Source organism: Scyliorhinus torazame, chromosome 4, assembly GCF_047496885.1.
Source record: "Scyliorhinus torazame isolate Kashiwa2021f chromosome 4, sScyTor2.1, whole genome shotgun sequence".
Lineage (NCBI taxonomy): Eukaryota > Metazoa > Chordata > Chondrichthyes > Carcharhiniformes > Scyliorhinidae > Scyliorhinus > Scyliorhinus torazame.
The window spans coordinates 99,669,462-99,693,827 of record NC_092710.1 but is presented as its reverse complement, the minus strand read 5'-3'; the positions used below and the strand labels follow the sequence as shown (position 1 = coordinate 99,693,827).

Sequence of the window (24,366 nt, the reverse complement as noted above, 5' to 3'; positions counted from 1 at the left end):
CCGCTAGGGCCTTCCCCCGGTAGGTCATCCCCCCCAACAGCATCCAAAACGGTATACTTGTTTTGAAGGGGAACAGCCACGAGGGATCCCTGCACTTTCTGCCTGTTTGTTTTTTTCCCCCCGACTGTAACCCAGCTATTCTTGTCCTGTACCTTGGGTGTGGTTACCTCCTTGTAACTCTTCTCAATCACCCCCTCTGCCTCCCGGATGATCCGAAGTTCATCCAGCTTCAGCTCCAGTTCCCTAACACGGTCTTTGAGGAGCTGAAGTTGGGTGCACTTCCCGCAGGTACAGTCAGTGGGGACACCGGTGGTATCCCTCACCACCCACATCCTACAGGAGGAGCATGTAACTGGCCTAGCCTCCATCCCCTCTTACCTGACAGAATATAGCTGCCCTGTGGACTAACTAGATCTCTGCCCTCCGACCCTGCTCCCAGTCAGCTACACTTTCTGTAAACTCCTGGCTCTCTTCGCACTCTTTGCGGAAATGTCGGAAACAAAATGAAAGGAGCGCCTTACTCCCTCCTCACCTAACTCCCTCGGTCACCAAACTCTCACTATCGCACTCAAATGCACCAAATTCAGCACTCCCTCAGTCACCAAACTCTCACTATCGCACTCAAATGCACCAAATTCAGCACTCAAATGCCTTTCTCAACTCTCCCTCCGTGTCCTACCTTTAGTTGCCGATCTTTATTTTATTGACATTATCATCCCTCTGAGCTTCTCTCCCTTCTGAGGTGCAATTATTTTTCTTCATCCTTTTATGGGACTGGCAAGGTCAGCATTTGTTGCCCAACCCTAATTGTCCAAGAACTGACTGCCATTTCAGAGGGCCCCTCAGTTATCGTTGTGGATCTGTAGACAGACCAGGCAAGTACAAACCAGACGGATTTTTACAACAATCGCCGATAGTTTTGCGGTTGCCATTATTGAGACTAGCTTTTCAAATCCAGATTTTATTAATGGAATTTAAATCCCGCCGGATGCCAGGGCGGTATTTGAACTCCCTTTTCCAGAGCATTTGCTTGGTAATCTGGATTACTCATCAAGTCACGATACCACTAGCTCACCATCACCTTTTAAATGCTACAGGAATACAGCCTTCCACCAACTTACATCCTGATTGTTCAAATGTCAATTCAGTGCTCATTTAATTTCTCCTACAATCCCAGAAATGTGAAATTCCTTACTTCCTTCAATATGTCCTGAAATTCTTCACCTCCACCTCCCCCACCATCAATCTCTCCTGTCCTCTACAATCTTCATGCTTTTAAAACTCAAACTTGCAATTTCCAATCAATATTTTTTTGATTTACCTTTAAGCCTTTCCAGCAAGCTATGAAAATAGCCTTGCTATTCTCTGTTATGCCCTTCACCTCAGGCCACCATGATTGTCTATTGACGTGTGTGCAGAGGCTGAACAGTGAACAAGATACATACATTATCCGTCGATATTTCATGGTCATAAATGGGGATATTTCCTGACTGCAACAACGAAAATCCCTTGCAAAGCGAAAAAACTAATTGCTACGGCGCCCACCATATTTTTTTCACCAATGCGTCTTTTGAAAACTGTCGGACTCTATAAAGCCTCTCCTTTCAGATCCTTGGTCATCATTGTGCAATGTTGTTATTTTCCCGGATTATTTGTGAGGCTGTGCAGCTCCCACAGTATAGGTCACACAGACAAGCAGCACGACATTCAAACACAAGTAATAAAGCACATTTCCTTTTATGAATAACATTAGAAGCAGAAGCCTTGCACATCATCCTAGAGCTTATCTTACGCTGCCTTTGACACAAAGAGGTGAATCTAAAGTCACTTTGAGCCACCGTTTTCCTAAATCTAGATTTGTTCTCAGAATATGTCATTCTGATTTGCCAAATGGTTTTCATTTTGCTTGCAGCATCACGATGATAACAATGGCTGCACGCAGTTACAATCTCCCATAAGTATAGTATTTCCTAGCAGGAAGGCCCTCATGGTGATCAGCTGAGGCTGGCTCCTACATGTTCAAACTATCTAACCAGGAATGCCGCAAAGCTTCGGAATGATATGCACCTTCAAGGGAATTAAGCAGCTGCGTTTAACATCAGATTTCCTGTCATGTCAAATTTAGGCAGTATCATCTGGATATTGTTCCATTTTTCTGCTGGTGATGTTGGCTGTGTCATTTTCAAACCTGTATTTTAAGTTTTGTTTCTTGATTATTTTCACGTATGCAGAATCATTCGGGCTACCCCAAAGCAGCACGTGTTATTTTACTAAGTCCCCGGCAATGCCAGAAATTGTAGAAGCAGCTCTACAGGTTTTCCGACATGTAGCACTTACCAGTGAGGATGTCCTTGTATAAATAATAAGCATATTCATATCAAATTGCTCTCTCTCTCTCTCTACATTATTGCCCCCATTGGGTTAAAGGAAGCAGGGTTCATAGAATTGTGTGTAGAATTAGAGATTAACTCCGCATGAACAAAATATCTTTATGGGAGCTATCCAATTAATCGCCCCGTCCACCATTTACCCGTCACCCGGCCAAACCCTCGCTTTCAAACATTTACCCAACTTCTTTTTGGAAGTTACAATTGAACCTGCTTCGGCCAGCCTTTCGGACAGTGCAATTTCACGATGGTAGACCATCATGTGCACGGTATAAAGATTAAGATAGTCATCACATGTCTGGTCTTTATGCCTTAAATCTGTTTGGTCCAATTTAAACTGGTGTTTGTGAATTAAGTGCCCATACTATGACCTTGACCTCAACAGTTTTTGTTGCTTTAGAATTCCAGCATGACATGATACAAGCTCCAAAACAAAAGCAGTAAAATTCACAAACCATACAGAGCTCAAAATCACCTGTGTTTGGATATATAGGCGTCATTTTAGTATGGCCAGTTCTATATAAGCTCTTGTTCTGGGATGATCGATGGTGCTGTTCAAGATGATCTTTGATGCGGAACATCCAAAATAAAAGAGATAACATTGTCATCAATACCAAACGTTGGCATCCAACCCACCCTCCTACCCTCCAATAAGAAAACCAATCATTCAACAGGAATACAAGTAATGGCAAAGAAAAGGAAAAGGGGGAAGAGAGATGAGACAAATATGTAGAAGTCTTTATAAAGTCCTTTTAAGTTGAAGTTAAGCATTTGGTCAAGGAATATGCCACGCTGTTCTTCCTGCTCCTCGTTACATAGGAACATAGTGTGATGAATGTAAGATGTTCCCATATTTTATATTTTTTGCAGTAATGCTATTAAAACCTGGGTTAATATGTATTCTGACAGTATGATGCTACAGTTGTGATTAAGGCGTTGCAAAAGTGAGGTAATCATTTATTTCCAGGTGAAGTGTTCTGCTAATAGGTCTTGAGATCCATTTACTTGTTTACAGATAGTTAGCTAATGGAATATTGTTTAGGTTTGAAGAATCCATGTGGTGTAGATAATTTATGAGGGGTATTGTATTTAGTTCTGGCCAAATAAGTAAATGGACATCTTGTAAGAAGAGACAAAAGAATGCCTTATGCCTTGGGTAGAGATGATGTCGTTAATTGGAGGAGCCAGATCTGTCTGAAAAATCAATTTGTCCTAGAACCCTCATCTGAACAGTATTGTTTCAGTTTGGTCATAATTCTGCACACATTCTGGTTGTTAACTTTATTCATGAGTGCTATTTAATATATATTGGTTTTCTGTCACTGATGTGACTTGCGAGACTCAAGTGAGGCAGGCATATATTTATAGACGGTTAAACAGATTAAAATCACACACTGGATATAAAATTGTATGTGTGGGGCTTTCAGCTTAATAAAGCAAATGGCTGGAAAAGCCCAGAAGTGGAACATCTTTTTCTAAAAATGTAACCTCAAAGACAATTTGATTAAAATTCTGTTCAGTTAAGCCAATTTTGTAAGATATAATTTCTCTTTAATTATTTTGGCCTTTCCTCGAGGATAACACCTTTTGGCATTCACCACTCTCGTCGGTCTGGGTGGCGATGCCTAAAGTTCAGCGGCAGAACTGGAACTACATTGGCAGTCTCATTCGGTAGGATAGCACTGTTGTGGGAAGTGGAATAAGTCCACACTGGCGAGGGTGCACTGCTGAGGGTGGAGATGTGGCACACTGTGGGCTCAGAGCAGAGGGAGCTTTACTCTGTACTGAAGTGACAGTGTCACATCAAGAGTGATTGATGTTCATTGATAAAAGTGGAATACAGTGGTCTACAGTCTGAGCATTGACACCCTTAACCTTTGATGATTCAGCCCACATGCTCATGAAAAACACAGTAGTTCATGCGTGTAAACTAAATGGTTTGCATATTACAAGAAGTATCGAAAAATAAAACATGAACATTCTCATAATGGCTGAACAGGACTAAAGTAGCAGCAAGATGGAGAGACGCTTGCTCATTCAACAGCTAAAATAATTGCCTGAAAACGTAAGTGGTCTGACTGATGAAAGAGCTAAAGATGAATAAGCATTGTGCTGGATAGCCCTCCACATTAGTATTCTCCATCATCCACAAAGCAGGCAACTCTCGTTATGGAAATAGCATACTTAAGTATCTCATGACCTTTTCTATGCTTTCAGCTCAGTGCTGATGTGATTAAATGCTTGCAACAGGCCACATTATGGTGCTTTGGATTCTTGCCATGGCACTTAAACATTACTTTGCAGTATCCCTCCGAGGTTGCCCTTCATTTGTACACCTACACTGGCCCGAATACAGGAATTACTATCATGAATTTTGATTTAATTTGGCTAATGCAGCCCTCTCCTCATATATTGTCATTAAAAGACAATTGTCAACAATTATTGCCTCCCTTCTCTTCTGTACAATTTTATACCAAGTAAATTCAACTTGTGGCGCCATTTATCACTTCAGATAGCGATAATGGACTCTGATGACCTTACATGCCTGACTTCCTTTTGTCAATATTTTCTTCCATACTTTCTGAAAATGCTAGTTAATTTTATGGTATATGTCTCATAGACATCTGGGCTGAGGAATCCGGCTGATTGGCACATGTTCTTTGGGCGTTACAGTTGCCTTCAGAGGTGCAAAATGGTATCCATGGAGCGCGGGGCACACTATCGGGGGCAAGGCGTGCTGGGTGTCATATTGGTGAGAACGTTAGCAATGCAGGAAGTAAATGTCAATTGGAAAGATGCCGAGCGGACAGATTGCGTCAATCAGCATGCAATGTCGATCTAACAGCACTGCTGTGTCATGTTGGAACTCAATGTTCCAGATAATGGCCTGTGTTTACTTCGTATGGTCGGATGTGTTTTCACGGTAGCATGGTGGTTAGCACAATTGCTTCACAGCTCCAGGGTCCCAGGTTCGATTCCGGCTTGGGTCACTGTCTGTGCGGAGTCTCCACATCCTCCCTGTGTGTGCGTGGGTTTCCTCCGGGTGCTCCGGATTCCTCCCACAGTCCAAAGATGTGCAGGTTAGGTGGATTGGCCATGATAAATTGCCCTTAGTGTCCAAAATTGCCCTTCGGGTTGGGTGGGGTTACTGGGTTATGGGGATAGGGTGGAGATGTTGACCTTGGGTACTCTTTCCAAGAGCCGGTGCAGACCCGATGGGCTGAATGGCCTCCTTCTGCACTGTAAATTCTATGTAAATCTATGTAAAATCAAGAAGGCGACCCATCAGTCAGTGCAATTTAAAGGAATCGACAACTGCTTACAGGCTATTTGCTGATTGAATTCATCTGGCTGTTGCTATGATCCTGCAAGAGGTTTTTTCCCCGACTTCAATAGTCTTTTGGCCTTCCCTCGAGGGTAACACCTTTCGGCATTCGCCACTCTCGTCGGTCTGGATGGCGATGCCTAAAGTTCAGCGGCAGAACTGGAACTATATTGGCAGTCTCATTCGGTAGGACAGCACTGTTGTGGGAAGGGGAAACAAGTCCACACTGGCGAGGGTGCACTGCTGAGGGTGGAGATGTGGCACACTGTGGGCTCAGAGCAGAGGGAGCTTTACTCTGTACTGAAGTGACAGTGTCACATCAAGAGATATTGATGTTCATTGATAAAAGTGGATTACAGCGGTCTACAGTCTGATCATTGACACCCTTTGATGATTCAGCCCACGTGCTCATGAAGAACACAGTAGTTCATGAGTGTAAACTAAATTACCATGGTCTACAGGAACTATTGTGGCAGGTGCTGAAGGACATTTTACTCTCTTCAAAGCTTCCATCCGCATTAATTGCTCTGAAGAAAAGATTTGCAGCCAAGGCCTTCACCCTGGATTACAGCTCAACTTGGCAGAGACAGGCCATGCAGAGCAGGACAAGCCACTGGAAGAACAAACAAAGAACAAAGAAAAGTACAGCACAGGAACAGGCCCTTTGGCCCTCCAAGCCCGTGCCGACCATGCTGCTCGACTAAACTACAATCTTCTGCACTTCCTGGGTCCGTATCCCTCTATTCCCATCCTATTCATGTATTTGTCAAGATGCCCCTTAAATGTCACTATCGTCCCTGCTTCCACCACCTCCTCCGGCAGCGAGTTCCAGGCACCCACTACCCTCTGTGTAAAAAAACTTGCCTCGTACATCTACTCGAAACCTTGCCCCTCACACCTTAAACCTATGCCCCCTAGTAATTGACCCCTCTACCCTGGGGAAAAGCCTCTGACTATCCACTCTGTCTATGCCCCTCATAATTTTGTAGACCTCTATCATGTCGCCCCTCAACCTCCGTCGTTTCAGTGAGAACAAACCGAGTTTATTCAACCGCTCCTCATAGCTAATGCCCTCCATACCGGCCAACATTCTGGTAAATCTCTTCTGCACCCCTCTAAAGCCTCCACATCCTTCTGGTAGTGTGGTGACCAGAATTGAACACTATACTCCAAGTGTGGCCTAACTACGGTTCTATACAGCTGCAACATGACTTGCCAATTCTTATACTCAATGCCCCAGCCAATGAAGGCAAGGATGCCGTATGCCATCTTGACTACCTTCGCCACCTGTGTTGCCCCTTTCAGTGACCTATGGACCTGTACACCTAGATCTCTCTGACTTTCAATACTCTTGAGGGTTCTACCATTCACTGTATATTCCCTACCTGCATTAGACCTTCCAAAATGCATTACCTCACATTTGTCCGGATTAAACTCCATCTGCCATCTCTCCGCCCAAGTCTCCAAACAATCTAAATCCTGCTGTATCCTCTGAGAGTCCTCATCGCTATCCGCAATTCCACCAACCTTTGTGTCGTCTGCAAACTTACTAATCAGACCAGTTACATTTTCCTCCAAATCATTTATATATACTACAAACATCAAAGGTCCCAGCACTGATCCCTGCGGAACACCACTAGTCACAGCCCTTCAATCAGAAAAGCATCCTTCCATTGCTACTCTCTGCCTTCTATGACCTAGCCAGTTCTTTATCCACCTTGCCAGCTCACCCCTGATCTGTGTGACTTCACCTTTTGTACTAGTCTACCATGAGGGACCTTGTCAAAGGCATTACTGAAGTCCATATATACAACATCCACTGCCCCACCTGCATCAATCATCTTTGTGACCTCTTCGAAAAACACTATCAAGTTCGTGAGACACGACCTCCGCTTCACAAAACCATGCTGCCTCTCACTAATACGTCCATTTGCTTCCAAATGGGAGTACATCCTGTCTCGAAGAATTCTCTCCAGTAATTCCCCTACCACTGAAGTAAGGCTCACCGGCCTGTAGTTCCCTGGATTATCCTTGCTACCCTTATTAAACAGACGAACAACATTGGCTATTCTCCAGTCCTCCGGGACATCACCTGAAGACAGTGAGGATCCAAAGATTTATGTCAAGGCCTCAGCAATTTCCTCTCTAGCCTCCTTCAGTATTCTGGGGTAGATCCCATCAGGCCCTGGGGACTTATCTACCTTAATATTTTTCATGACGCCCAACACCTCGTCTTTTTGGATCTCAATGTGACCCAGGCTATCTACACACCCTTCTCCAGACTCAACATCTACCAATTCCTGCTCTTTGGTGAATACTGATGCAAAGTATTCATTTAGTACCTCGCCCATTTCCTCTGGCTCCACACATAGATTCCCTTGCGTATCCTTCAGTGAAGGGGAAGGGTGAGGCGGAAGGCGGGGGGGGGAGGGGGGCTATTCAGCAGGGGGCCATAGCAGCCCAGGTATAGGAAGCAATTCTCCCATTTGAAGCTCAGCGAGGGATGCTGTGCTTTAGTAAGAATGTCCTCACTGAAGTCTGCTACATGCTGCAGGCCCAACTGCAACCTCAGAGTTTGGCAAGGACAAAATTGTCAGTGGTTGTGAGGGTGACTATCGCCTCAAAATATGGTTTCTTCCAGCCGGATTTGGAGATATTTATAATATCTTGCAGTAGGCACACCCACTTTTAAATAAGGCAGGTTATTGAGTGTCTATTCAATGAGAGCTCACATTGTTTCATTCTTTCTTACCAAAGGTGGTTAAACATGCTGTGAATCTCAATGATGCAGGCTAATATTAACAGGGCACAATGCTTCGGAGCTGCTGGCCTGTACCATATACCTGAACAAAAAGGAAGTTCGCTCTTTCACAGACCATAGTGTGTGACCATAGCCAGTGAGTTTTCCTGGACAATGCCCGGCTTCCAGGTCTGTGATTTCTAGCTATGCCAGCTGTCTTTCAGCTGCCACAACAAACTAAGAGGGTGGCCACTGAAGCCAACCATTGACAGTGTGGTTCAGGACTCCTCCAAGTGCAGATTACGCACATAATGGGAGCCCCCTGCTGCCACACCGATTGGGCAAAAACAAGGCATGTTCTGCCAGGGCTGCTCTGGGTGCACTTGGGAGAGCTGGCGTCAGGATTTGTGGCATGATCTGCTGCAGATGGCGCAACTTCACCATCAGGAGGGGATCAGCCCTGCCAGCAATACAGCAATCAGCTGAGTGTGAACAGAGGTAGAGGAAGGGACAAGAAGATGAAGACAGGAGGCAATCTAAACAGTCCCTTCCAGGCAGACAATGAAGGACACATTTGAATATGCCACCAGTAACCACAATACCAAACCAAATTTAGAAATTAAATCATGCCACATTGCCAATGTCAATGAATCATCCTGGTGCATTCACTTAGCGCCTATCTTCAGGGTGCCTGTGTGACAACCTCCAGTGGCTGCAGCATGAGTGGCAGAAGGCTGCTGCTGCCTTTCAGGGAGATAATCAGATGGCCATGTCGGACATCTTTGAGCAGCTGTAGGCCCAATTGGCCCGGCTGCTGACTGAACCATCTCAGCATTGCAGGGGTAGCATGCTGAGCTGGCAGGCTGACAGGCAACTGCAGGAATACCGGGGTGGGGGGGTGGGGGTGGGGGGTGGGGGGGGGGGGGGGGGGGGTTTGGGGAACCTCAGCAAATCTGGTGACCTGCTGGAGGGACCCTGAAAGTCCCTTTGCACACTGAGCTCCATGACAAAAGCAGTCTCGGCTTCCACTGCAGCACTCAAGACCAAGACACTGGGTGGTTGCCACGTGCGCTGCAATGGAGGTTGAAACGTCAGCCGTCAGGCACCAGATCACAAAAAGAATGGGTCACCACTTCCCACACGGGGAAGAATGGGGTGCGGCTCTGCCCAAAGCCCTGTGGCTAATTGGCGCTGGACCCCTCCATGCTGCTTGACATTGGATGAAGGGTTTACAACTGATGTGACAACACACCGAGTATTTTGTTGTACATTCCCACCCGCACTCTTCCAGAGCTCACCACATTGCCATCCCTTTCTGACCCATGTGCAACGGAGCTATGTGTGACCTTGCCATCCAGCGTTGGCACGTGTGCTATCCCTGCCTTGACAGTCGCTCATTTATTCCCAGGCTCTCACCATCTGTCTCTGATGTGATAACATGTGCGGAGTTAGCAGCTGCAAGCATGAAATTGATTGACCGTGTTTCTGCAACATCATGGTCCTCCTGCTGCTCCTCCTGACCAGATTGTATCCCCTGGCACTCTAGAATCATAAAATCATACAGTCCCTACAGTGCCAAAGGAGACCATTCGGGCCATCAGGTCTGAACTGACCCTCTGCAAGATCACCATACCTAGGCCCAAGCCCCCCCACCCTATCCCTGTAACCCCACCTAACCGTTTGGATACTAAGGGCAATTTATCATGGCCAATCCACTTAACCTGCACATCTTTGGACTGAGAGAGGAAACCGGAGCACCCGGAGGAAACCCACGCAGACACGGGGAGAACATGCAGTCTCCGCACAGACAGTGACCCAAGCTGGGAATCGAATCTTGGACTCTGGCGCTGTAAGGCAGCAGTGCTAACCACTGCGCCACTGTGTCACCCAATCTGCAAGGAGAAAGGCACAAGGGTGAGGTTGTGGCGCAGGGCAGGGTTGAGGATGATAGGAGGTGCATGGTTAAACCATCCGCATTTTGGAAATATGAAGATGTGGAGCAATTCAGGGTCAGGATTCTCCGGCCGTTGGGATGCTCTTTTCCCATGGGTTTCCCATGGGGTGACTTCAACGGGAAATTCCACTGATGAGCAGCGGGAGTAGAGAATCCCGCCGCCAGCGAACGACACGCAGCCGAGAAACACGAGGCGGGGGGATTCGGAGAATCCAGCCCATGATGTGAGGAAGGGGGTAGGGTGTAAGGATAACGCTGTCTTTGATGATTTCAACCCTGTTGGTGGCCAGGTTCTCAGCAATACCACCTCAATACAGACCAGCACCATCTTCTCCATGGGGGTTCGGACACAAAGCTGTGTCTGTCCCTCTCTGGTTAGTTCTTGCTGTTTCAGTATCCTGCAAGAGAGAGGGGGGGGTGGGGGAAGGAGTGTGTCAGTGAGTGTGGTGGAATGTGATTGGGGTTGTGCCCATCGCAGTTGAATAGCTGGCAGTGTGTGCATGCTCTGAGATATGGCTGAGGCTTTCAGGAATGAAAAGTGTGTGAGGGGGTGGTGAAGATCTGAATGCGAGGGTGAGTTGTGATTGATCGAGGCTGGTGTGGCTGTTAGTGGGAATATGGCGTTGGAGGATACATTCCCTGGGCTCGATCACTTGTGCAAGGTTACCGATTGGCTTGCAAAACTGCATCCAGATCCTGGAGCCATTATACTCTTCGCATTGACTGTGGTAGCTATCTGATATGTTTACCTTCATGGTTGTCACTTGAATAATTTTTCTGGCTAAATTACTGACCTTCTGTTAATTGCTGACCTTCAGGAGATTGGGGATTCCCCATGGAAATTCATTCCCATGTGCTTTCTACACATGGTTGGGGTGGACTGATCATCTCCTCAGTAAATGCAGAGGGAAGGATTGGAGGAGCAGTGAGAAGGTGAGTGAGGCTGAGGATCGGAATGATGGAGAGTGGTGTCAATCTTAAAATGGGCAATCCCTCATTTTTAAATGGCGACCAACCCCCTAGTTCTAGATTCTTCCACAAGAGGAAACATCGTCTCCTCATCCACCCCCTGTCAAGACCCCTCAGGATCTTATGGGCAGAATTCTTCCACCGTTTGTTGGCAGCGGGATTCTCTGTTCCTGCCGGTATCGCATCCCAGCCCATGTGTTTCCCGGCAGCGTAGAGTGGCTTCAGTGGGAAATCCCATTGACAACAGGCGGGAGTGGAGGATTACGCTGCTAGTGAACGGCGCAGCCCAATTCTCCGCCCTCACTATCAGCATTAGCGAAGCAGCCTAACAATGGAGAATCCTGACCTATATGTTTCAATCAAGTCACCTCTTGCTCTTCTAAACTCCAGCAGATACAAGCCTAGCCTGCCCAACCTTTCCTCAAAAGACAACCCACCCATTCCAGGTATTAGTCTAGTAAACTTTCTCTGAACTGCTTCCAACACATTTACATCCTTTCATGAATATGGTGACCAATCCTGTACACAGTTCTCTGGGTGTGGTCTCACTAGTGCTCTGTATAACTGAAGTATAACCTCCCTATTGTATTCAATTCGCAATAAATAACAACAATCTGTTAGTTTCCCACTTACTTGCTGTACTCTGCAAACTAGCCTTTTGTGATTCATGCATTGGGACACCCAGGTTCCTCTATACCTCGGAGCTCTGTAATCTCTCTCCATTTAGGTAATAGGCTTCTCGTTCATTCTTCCTGACAAAATGGACAATTTCACATGTTCCCACATCATACACTGATTGCCAGATCCTTTCTCACTCACTTAATCTGTTTATATTTATTCGTAGCCTCCTTGTGTTCTCTTCACAATGTATTTTCCTATCTACCTTTGTGTCATCAGCAAATTTGGCAACAATCCCTTTACCTAAATCATTTATATAAATTGTAAACACTTGAGACCCCAGCACTGACTCCTGTGGCACACCATTTGATACATCTTGCCAACCTGAAAAATACCCATCTGTGCCTATTCTCTGCTTCCTGTTCGACAGTCAATTTTCTATCCATATCTATAGAACATAGTGCAGAAGGAGGCCATTCGGCCCATCGAGTCTGCACCAACCCACTTAAGCCCTCACTTCTACCCTATTCCCGTAACCCAATAACCCCTCCTAACTCTTTTGGTCACTAAGGGCAATTTATCATGGCCAATCCACCTAACCTGCATGTCTTTGGACTGTGGGAGGAAACCGGAGCACCCGGAGGAAACCCACGCAGAAACGGGGAGAACGTGCAGACTCCGCACAGACAGTGACCCAGTGGGGAATCGAACCTGGGACCCTGGAGCTGTGAAGCCACAGTGCTATCCACTTGTGCCACCGTGCTGCCCGAGATGTTACCTCTTATATTATGAGCTTTTATTTTCCACTATAACCTTTGATGTGGCACTTTATCAAATACCTTCTGGAAATCTAAGTACAGTTCATCCACCGGCTCCCCTTTATTGAAAGAGAAAATGCTGGAAAATCTCAGCAGGTCTGGCAGCATCTGTAGGGCTCCCCTTTATCCTCAGCACCTGTGACTCCTTCAAAGAACTGCAATAAGTTGGTTAAACATGATTCCCCTTTCACAAAACCACGTTGCCGGATTGCCTTCAGCTTATCCAAGTGCCCTGCTGTAGCTTCTTTAGTAATAACTTCTAACATTTTCCCCATGACAGCTGTTAAGCTAACTAGTCTATAGTTTCCTGCTTTCTGTCTTCCTCCCTTTTGAATCAAGAAGTTACATTTGGTATTTGGAACCTTCAATGAATCTAGCCAGTTCCAGAAAATTAAAACCAATGCATCAACTATCTCACTGGATACTTCTTTTAAGACCCTAGGATGAGATCCATCAGGACCCGAGGACTTGTCAATTCGCAGTTCCAACAATTTCCTCAGTACTACTTCTCTAGTGATTATAAATTTCCTGAGTTCCTCCCACCCTCAGCAGAGCTGAGAAAGGCTTACGGGCCGAGTGGGAGAGGCGAAATCGAGAAGGCAGCAAAGAGGGGGGGGGGGGGGGCACGAAACAGAGGCTGCAGGGTTAGCAAATGATTATGGACACTAACAATCACTTCTGAACATCATTGACCGCTCCTAAACATCGGCGACCGCTCGTTCCTGAACACTAACGATTGCTCCTGAACATCAAAGATCATGCCTGAACATAGGAGATCGCTCCAGAATCCGAACACTTGCTCCTGAACAGCAACGATTACTCTTGAACATCAGAGAACTCCTGAATGTCTGGGATCACTTCTGAATCCTAACAAATGTTCCTGAATATCAGCGATCGCTCCTGCACTCCAACAATTACTCCTGAACATCAACGGTCACTCCTGAACATCAGTCATCGCTTCTGAACATCTCTCCTGGATATCGGCGACCACTGCTAAACATTGGCGAGCGCTTGTGAACATCTGTGATCGCTCCTGAACATCGGTGAATGCTCCTAAATTTCAGCGATCGCCCCAGAACATCAGCGATTGCTCCTGAACACTAACAACGGCTCCTGGACATAGTCATCACTCCTGAACATCAGCGGTTTCTCGCTCCTGAACATCAGCAGCCGCTCACTCCTGAACCTCACCGAGCGCTCACTCCTGAACATTAGTGACCATTCACTACTGAACATCAGTGATCGCTCACTCCTGAACCTCAGCGAGCCCTCTCCCGAACATTAACGACCATTCACTCCTGAATATCAGTGATCGCTCACTCCTGAACATTAGCGACCACTAATTATTAAACATCAGTGACCACTCACTCCTCAGTATCAGTGATCGCTCACTCCTGAACATCAGCTACGGCTCACTCCTGAACAACAGCGGCCGCTCACTCGTGAACATCAGTGACCGCTCACTCCTCAATATCAGTGATAGCTCACTCCTGAACAACAGCGACCGCTCACTCCTGAACATCAGCGACCACTCACTCCACAACATCAGCGACCGCTCACTCCTGAACATCAACGACCACTCACTCCACAACTTCAGCGACCGCTCACTCCTGAACATCAGCACCGCTCACTCCTGAACAACAAGGACCGTTCACTCCTGAGTATCAGTGACCGCTCACTCCTGAACATCAGGGACCGCTCACTCCTGAACATCAGTGACCGCTCACTCCAGAATATCAGTGATCGATCACTCCTGAACATTAGTGACTGCAAACTCCACAACATTAGCGACCACACACTCCTGAACAACAAGGACCGCTCACTCCTAAACATCAGCACCGCTCACTCCTGAACAACAAGGACCGTTCACTCCTGAGTATCAGTGACCGCTCACTCCTGAACATCAGGGACCGCTCACTCCTGAACATCAGCGACCGCTCACTCCTGAACATCAGCGACCGCTCACTCCTGAACATCAGGGACCGCTTACACCTGAACATCAGCGACCCCTCACTCCTGAACATCAGTGACCGCTCACTCCTGAACATCAGCGACCGGTCACTCCTGAATATCAGCGACCGCTCTCTCCTGAACATCAGCGACCACTCACTCCTGAACATCAGTGACCACTCACTCCTGAACATCAGCGACCGCTCACTCCTGAACATCAGTGACCACTCACTCCTGAACATCAGCGACCGCTCACTCCTGAACATCAGCGACCGCTCACTCCTGAACATCAGCGACCGCTCACTCCTGAACATCAGTGACCACTCACTCCTGAACATCAGCGACCACTCACTCCTGAACATCAGCGACCGCTCATTCCTGAACATCAGGGACCGCTCACTCCTGAACATCAGGGACCGCTCACTCCTGAACATCAGTGACCGCTCACTCCAGAATATCAGTGATCGATCACTCCTGAACATTAGTGACTGCAAACTCCACAACATTAGCGACCACACACTCCTGAACAACAAGGACCGCTCACTCCTAAACATCAGCACCGCTCACTCCTGAACAACAAGGACCGTTCACTCCTGAGTATCAGTGACCGCTCACTCCTGAACATCAGGGACCGCTCACTCCTGAACATCAGCGACCGCTCACTCCTGAACATCAGCGACCGCTCACTCCTGAACATCAGGGACCGCTTACACCTGAACATCAGCGACCCCTCACTCCTGAACATCAGTGACCGCTCACTCCTGAACATCAGCGACCGGTCACTCCTGAATATCAGCGACCGCTCTCTCCTGAACATCAGCGACCACTCACTCCTGAACATCAGTGACCACTCACTCCTGAACATCAGCGACCGCTCACTCCTGAACATCAGTGACCACTCACTCCTGAACATCAGCGACCGCTCACTCCTGAACATCAGCGACCGCTCACTCCTGAACATCAGCGACCGCTCACTCCTGAACATCAGTGACCACTCACTCCTGAACATCAGCGACCACTCACTCCTGAACATCAGCGACCGCTCATTCCTGAACATCAGGGACCGCTTACTCCTGAACATCAGCGACCGCTCACTCCTGAACATTAGGGACCGCTCACTCCTGAACACCAGTGACCACTCACTCCTGAACATCAGCGACCGCTCACTCCTGAACATCAGCGACCGCTCACTCCTGAACATCAGCGACCGCTCACTCCTGAACATCAATGACCGCGCACTCCTGACCATCACTCCTGAACACTCACTCCTGAACAGAAGTGAAGTGAATACTCCTGAACACTCACTCCTGAACATAAGTAACTGCTCACTCCTGAACATCAAGGATCGCTCGCTCCTGAACATTAGCGACCACTCACTCCTGAACATAAGTAACTGCTCACTCCTGAACATCAAGGATCGCTCGCTCCTGAACATTAGCGACCGCTCACTCCTGAACATTAGCGACAGCTCACTCCTGAACATTAATGACCACTCACTGCTGAACATTAGAGACCACTCACTGCTGAACATTAGAGACCACTCACTCCTGAGCATCAGTGACCGCTCACTCCTGAACATTAGCGACCGCTCACTACTGAACATTAGCGCCCACTCACACCTGAACATTAGCGATCACTCACTTCTGAACATTAGCGCCCACTCACTCCTGAACATTAGCGACCGCTCACTCCTGAACACCAGTGACCGCTTACTCCTGAACATTAGCGACCGCTCACTCCACAACAACAGTGACCGTTCACTACACAACATCAGTGACCGCTCAATCCTGAACATCAGCATCCGCTCACTCCTGAACATCAGCGACCGCTCACTCCTGAACATCAGCGACCGCTCACTCCTGAACATCAGTGACCGCTCACTCCTGAACATCAGCACCGCTCACTCCTGAACATCAGCGACCGCTCACTCCACAGCATCAGCGACTGCTCACTCCTGAACATCAGTGACCACTCACTCCTCAACATCAGCGACGGCTCACTCCTGAAAATCAGTGACCGCTAACTCCTGAACATCAGTGACCGCTAACTCCTGAACATCAGCGACCGCTCACTCCAGAACATCAGTGACCGCTAACTCCACAACATTAGCGACCACTCACTCCTGAACAACAAGGACCGTTCACTCCTGAATATCAGCGACCGCTCACTCCTGAACATCAGCCACCACTCACTCCTGAACATCAGCACCGCTCACTCCTGAACATCAGCACCGCTCACTCCTGAACATCAGCACCGCTCACTGCTGAACATCAGCACCGCTCACTCCTGAACATCAGCGACCCCTCACTCCTGAACATCAGGGACCGCTCACTCCTGAACATCAGTGACCGCTCACTCCTGAACATCAGCGACCGCTCACTCCTGAACATCAGCGACGGCTCACTCATGAATATCAGCGACCGCTCACTCCTGAACATCAGCGACCGCTCACTCCTGAACATCAGCGACCCCTCACTCCTGAACATCAGGGACGGCTCACTCCTAAACATCAGTGACCCCTCACTCCTGAACATCAGGGACCGCTCACTCCTGAACATCAGCGACCACTCCCTCCTGAACATCAGCGACCCCTCACTCCTGAACATCAGGGACTGCTCACTCCTGAACATCAGCGACCGCTCACTCCTGAACATCAGCGACCGCTCCCTCCTGAACATCAGCGACGGCTCACTCCTGAATATCAGCGACCGCTCACTCCTGAACATCAGCGACAGCTCACTCCTGAACATCAGCGACCCCTCACTCCTGAACATCAGGGACAGCTCACTCCTAAACATCAGTGACCACTCACTCCTGAACATCAGCGACCGCTCCCTCCTGAACATCAGTGACCGCTCACTACTGATCATCAGCGACCGCTCACTCCTGAACATCAGTGACCGCTCACTCTTGAACATCAGCGACGGCTCACTCCTGAAAATCAGTGACCGCTCACTCCTGAACATCAGCGACCGCTCCCTCCTGAACATCAGTGACCGCTCACTACTGATCATCAGCGACAGCTCACTCCTGAACATCAGCGACCACTCACTCCTGAACATCAGCGACTCCTCACTCCTGAACATCAGGGACCGCTCACACCTGAACATCAGTGACCGCTCACTCCTGAACATCAGCGACCACTCACTCCTGAACATCAGCGACCCCTCACTCCTGAACATCAGGGACCGCTCACTCCTGAACATCAGTGACCGCTCACTCCTGAACATCAGCGACCGCTCCCTCCTGAACATCAGCGACGGCTCACTCCTGAATATCAGCGACCGCTCAGTCCTGAACATCAGCGACAGCTCACTCCTGAACATCAGCGACCCCTCACTCCTGAACATCAGGGACCGCTCAATCCTAAACATCAGTAACCACTCACTCCTGCACATCAGCGTCCGCTCCCTCCTGAACATCAGTGACCGCTCACTACTGATCATCAGCGACCGCTCACTCCTGAACATCAGCGACCGCTCACTCCTGAACATCAGCGACCGCTCACTCCTGAACATCAGTGACCGCTCACTCCTGAACATCAGCGACGGCTCACTCCTGAAAATCAGTGACCGCTCACTCCTGAACATCAATCACCGCTCACTCCTGAACATCAGCGACCGCTCACTCCTGAACATCAGCGACCGCTCACTCCTGAAAATCAGTGACCACTCACTCCTGAACATCAGCGACCGCTCACTCATGAACATCAGCGACCGGTCACTCCTGAACATCAGCGAAGGCTCACTCCTGAAAAACAGTGACCACTCACTCCTGAACATCAATCACCGCTCACTCCTGAATATCAGCGGCCGCTCACACCAGAACATCAGTGACCACTCACTTCTGAACAACAAGGACCGTTCACTCCTGAATATCAGCGACCGCTCACTCCTGAACATCAGCGACCACTCACTCCTGAACATCAGCGACCACTCACTCCTGAACATCAGCGTCCGCTCACTCCTGAACATCAGCGACGGCTCACTCCTTAACATCAGTGACCGCTCACTCCTGAACATCAGAGACCCCTCACTCCTGAACATCAGGGACCGCTCACTCCTGAACATCAGCGACCACTCACTCCTGAACATAAGCGACCCCTCCCTCCTGAACATCAGCGACCCCTCACTCCTGAACATCAGGGACCGCTCACTCCTGAACATCAGAGACCGCTCACTCCTGAACATCAGCGACCGCTCACTCCTGAACATCAGTGACCGCTCACTCCTGAACATCAGCACCGCTCACTCCTGAACATCAGTGACCGCTCACTCCTGAACATCAGCAACCGCTCACTCCTGAACATCAGCGACCGCTCACTCCACAGCATCAGCGACCGCTCACTCCTGAACATCAGTGACCACTCACTCCTCAACATCAGCAACGGCTCACTCCTGAAAATCAGTGACCTCTAACTCCTGAACATCAGCGACCGCTCACTCCAGAACATCAGTGACCGATAACTCCACAACATTAGCGACCACTCACTCCTGAACAACAAGGACCGTTCACTCCTGAATAACAGCGACCGCTCACTCCTGAACATCAGAGACCACTCACTCCTGAACATCAGCACCGCTCACTCCAGAACATCAGCACCGCTCACTCCTGAACATCAGCACCGCTCACTCCTGAACATCAGCACCGCTCACTCCTGAACATCAGCACCGCTCACTCCTGAACATCAGCGACCCCTCACTCCTGAACATCAGGGACCGCTCACTCCTGAACATCAGTGACCGCTCACTCCTGAACATCAGCGACCGCTCCCTCCTGAACATCAGCGACGGCTCACTCATGAATATCAGCGACCGCTCACTCCTGTACATCAGCGACCGCTCACTCCTGAACATCAGCGACCCCTCACTCCTGAACATCAGGGACGGCTCACTCCTAAACATCAGTGACCCCTCACGGCTGAACATCAGGGACCGCTCACTCCTGAACATCAGCGACCACTCCCTCCTGAACATCAGCGACCCCTCACTCCTGAAAATCAGGGACCGCTCACTCCTGAACATCAGTGACCGCTCACTCCTTAACATCAGCGACCGCTCCCTCCTGAACATCAGCGACGGCTCACTCCTGAATATCAGCGACCGCTCACTCCTGAACATCAGCGACAGCTCACTCCTGAACATCAGCGACCCCTCACTCCTGAACATCAGGGACAGCTCACTCCTAAACATCAGTGACCACTCACTCCTGAACATCAGCAACCGCTCCCTCCTGAACATCAGTGACCGCTCAGTCCTAAACATCAGTGACCACTCACTCCTGAACATCAGCGACCGCTCCCTCCTGAACATCAGTGACCACTCACTCCAGAACATCAGCGACCGCTCCCTCCTGAACATCAGTGACCGCTCACTACTGATCATCAGTGACCGCTCACTCCTGAACATCAGCGACCGCTCACTCCTGAACATCAGTGACCGCTCACTCCTGAACATCAGCGACGGCTCACTCCTGAAAATCAGTGACCGCTCACTCCTGAACATCAATCACCGCTCACTCCTGAACATCAGCGACCGCTCACTCCTGAACATCATCGACCGCTCACTCCTGAAAATCAGTGACCACTCACTCCTGAACATCAGCGACCGCTCACTCCTGAACATCAGCGACCGCTCACTCCTGAACATCAGCGACGGCTCACTCCTGAAAAACAGTGACCACTCACTCCTGAACATCAATCACCGCTCACTCCTGAACATCAGGGACCGCTCACTCCTGAACATCAGCGACCGCTCACTCCTGAACATCAGCGACCGCTCCCTCCTGAACATCAGCGACGGCTCACTCCTGAATATCAGCGACTGCTCACTCCTGAACATCAGCGACAGCTCACTCCTGAACATCAGCGACCCCTCACTCCTGAACATCAGGGACAGCTCACTCCTAAACATCAGTGACCACTCACTCCTGAACATCAGCGACCGCTCCCTCCTGAACATCAGTGACCGCTCACTACTGATCATCAGCGACCGCTCACTCCTGAACATCAGTGACCGCTCACTCTTGAACATCAGCGACGGCTCACTCCTGAAAATCAGTGACCGCTCACTCCTGAACATCAGCGACCGCTCCCTCCTGAACATCAGTGACCGCTCACTACTGATCATCAGCGACAGCTCACTCCTGAACATCAGCGACCACTCACTCCTGAACATCAGCGACCCCTCACTCCTGAACATCAGGGACCGCTCACTCCTGAACATCAGTGACCGCTCACTCCTGAACATCAGCGACCACTCACTCCTGAACATCAGCGACCCCTCACTCCTGAACATCAGGGACCGCTCACTCCTGAACATCAGTGACCGCTCACTCCTGAACATCAGCGACCGCTCCCTCCTGAACATCAGCGACGGCTCACTCCTGAATATCAGCGACCGCTCAGTCCTGAACATCAGCGACAGCTCACTCCTGAACATCAGCGACCCCTCACTCCTGAACATCAGGGACCGCTCAATCCTAAACATCAGTAACCACTCACTCCTGCACATCAGCGTCCGCTCCCTCCTGAACATCAGTGACCGCTCACTACTGATCATCAGCGACCGCTCACTCCTGAACATCAGCGACCGCTCACTCCTGAACATCAGCGACCGCTCACTCCTGAACATCAGTGACCGCTCACTCCTGAACATCAGCGACGGCTCACTCCTGAAAATCAGTGACCGCTCACTCCTGAACATCAATCACCGCTCACTCCTGAACATCAGCGACCGCTCACTCCTGAACATCAGCGACCGCTCACTCCTGAAAATCAGTGACCACTCACTCCTGAACATCAGCGACCGCTCACTCCTGAACATCAGCGACCGGTCACTCCTGAACATCAGCGAAGGCTCACTCCTGAAAAACTGTGACCACTCACTCCTGAACATCAATCACCGCTCACTCCTGAATATCAGCGGCCGCTCACACCAGAACATCAGTGACCACTCACTCCTGAACAACAAGGACCGTTCACTCCTGAATATCAGCGACCGCTCACTCCTGAACATCAGCGACCACTCACTCCTGAACATCAGCGACCACTCACTCCTGAACATCAGCGTCCGCTCACTCCTGAACATCAGCGACGGCTCACTCCTTAACATCAGTGACCGCTCACTCCTGAACATCAGAGACCACTCACTCCTTAATATCAGCAACCGCTCACTCCTGAACATCAGCGACCCCTCACTTCTGAACATCAGGGACCGCTCACTCCTAAACATCAGTGACCCCTCACTCCTGAACATTAGGGACCGCTCACTCCTGAACATCAGCGACCACTCACTCCTGAACATGAGCGACCCCTCTCTCCTGAACATCAGCGACCCCTCACTCCTGAACATCAGGGACCGCTCACTCCTGAACATCAGCGACCGCTCACTCCTGAACATCAGCGACCGCTCACTCCTGAACATCAGCACCGCTCACTCCTGAACATCAGTGACCGCTCACTCCTGAACATCAGCAACCGCTCACTCCTGAACATCAGCGACCGCTCACTCCTGAACATCAGCGACCGCTCACTCCACAGCATCAGCGACCGCTCACTCCTGAACATCAGTGACCACTCACTCCTGGACAACAAGGACCGTTCACTCCTGAATAACAGCGACCGCTCACTCCTGAACATCAGAGACCACTCACTCCTGAACATCAGCACCGCTCACTCCTGAACATCAGCACCGCTCACTCCTGAACATCAGCACCGCTCACTCCTGAACATCAGCACCGCTCACTCCTGAACATCAGCGACCCCTCACTCCTGAACATCAGGGACCGCTCACTCCTGAACATCAGTGACCGCTCACTCCTGAACATCAGTGACCGCTCACTCCTGAACATCAGCGACCGCTCCCTCCTGAACATCAGCGACGGCTCACTCATGAATATCAGCGACCGCTCACTCCTGTACATCAGCGACCGCTCACTCCTGAACATCAGCGACCCCTCACTCCTGAACATCAGGGACGGCTCACTCCTAAACATCAGTGACCCCTCACTCCTGAACATCAGGGACCGCTCACTCCTGAACATCAGCGACCACTCCCTCCTGAACATCAGCGACCCCTCACTCCTGAACATCAGGGACCGCTCACTCCTGAACATCAGTGACCGCTCACTCCTGAACATCAGCGACCGCTCACTCCTGAACATCAGTGACCGCTCACTCCTGAACATCAGCGACGGCTCACTCATGAATATCAGCGACCGCTCACTCCTGTACATCAGCGACCGCTCACTCCTGAACATCAGCGACCGCTCAGTCCTGAACATCAGCGACAGCTCACTCCTGAACATCAGCGACCCCTCACTCCTGAACATCAGGGACCGCTCAATCCTAAACATCAGTAACCACTCACTCCTGCACATCAGCGTCCGCTCCCTCCTGAACATCAGTGACCGCTCACTACTGATCATCAGCGACCGCTCACTCCTGAACATCAGCGACCGCTCACTCCTGAACATCAGCGACCGCTCACTCCTGAACATCAGTGACCGCTCACTCCTGAACATCAGCGACGGCTCACTCCTGAAAATCAGTGACCGCTCACTCCTGAACATCAATCACCGCTCACTCCTGAACATCAGCGACCGCTCACTCCTGAACATCAGCGACCGCTCACTCCTGAAAATCAGTGACCACTCACTCCTGAACATCAGCGACCGCTCACTCCTGAACATCAGCGACCGGTCACTCCTGAACATCAGCGAAGGCTCACTCCTGAAAAACTGTGACCACTCACTCCTGAACATCAATCACCGCTCACTCCTGAATATCAGCGGCCGCTCACAACAGAACATCAGTGACCACTCACTCCTGAACAACAAGGACCGTTCACTCCTGAATATCAGCGACCGCTCACTCCTGAACATCAGCGACCACTCACTCCTGAACATCAGCGACCACTCACTCCTGAACATCAGCGTCCGCTCACTCCTGAACATCAGCGACGGCTCACTCCTTAACATCAGTGACCGCTCACTCCTGAACATCAGAGACCACTCACTCCTTAATATCAGCAACCGCTCACTCCTGAACATCAGCGACCCCTCACTTCTGAACATCAGGGACCGCTCACTCCTAAACATCAGTGACCCCTCACTCCTGAACATTAGGGACCGCTCACTCCTGAACATCAGCGACCACTCACTCCTGAACATGAGCGACCCCTCTCTCCTGAACATCAGCGACCCCTCACTCCTGAACATCAGGGACCGCTCACTCCTGAACATCAGCGACCGCTCACTCCTGAACATCAGCGACCGCTCACTCCTGAACATCAGCACCGCTCACTCCTGAACATCAGTGACCGCTCACTCCTGAACATCAGCAACCGCTCACTCCTGAACATCAGCGACCGCTCACTCCTGAACATCAGCGACCGCTCACTCCACAGCATCAGCGACCGCTCACTCCTGAACATCAGTGACCACTCACTCCTGAACAACAAGGACCGTTCACTCCTGAATAACAGCGACCGCTCACTCCTGAACATCAGAGACCACTCACTCCTGAACATCAGCACCGCTCACTCCTGAACATCAGCACCGCTCACTCCTGAACATCAGCACCGCTCACTCCTGAACATCAGCAC

The 24,366-nt window shown here is 49.7% G+C and overlaps 1 protein-coding gene across 3 annotated transcripts in view; it reads right to left on the bottom strand.

Annotated features, from left to right (window-relative positions):
- The window catches only part of LOC140410353 (adhesion G protein-coupled receptor B3-like), a 267,880-nt gene that overhangs the window by 78,161 nt on the left and 165,353 nt on the right, over window positions 1-24,366 (bottom strand). For 2 of the 3 annotated variants that reach the window (XM_072498369.1, XM_072498371.1), the window contains one exon: window positions 2,863-2,952. The exons of the other annotated variant lie outside the window; for it this stretch is intronic. In XM_072498369.1, coding sequence (XP_072354470.1) covers window positions 2,863-2,952 — 90 coding nt within the window. The remainder of the gene's footprint in view (window positions 1-2,862; window positions 2,953-24,366) is intronic. 3 annotated transcript variants of the gene reach the window in all.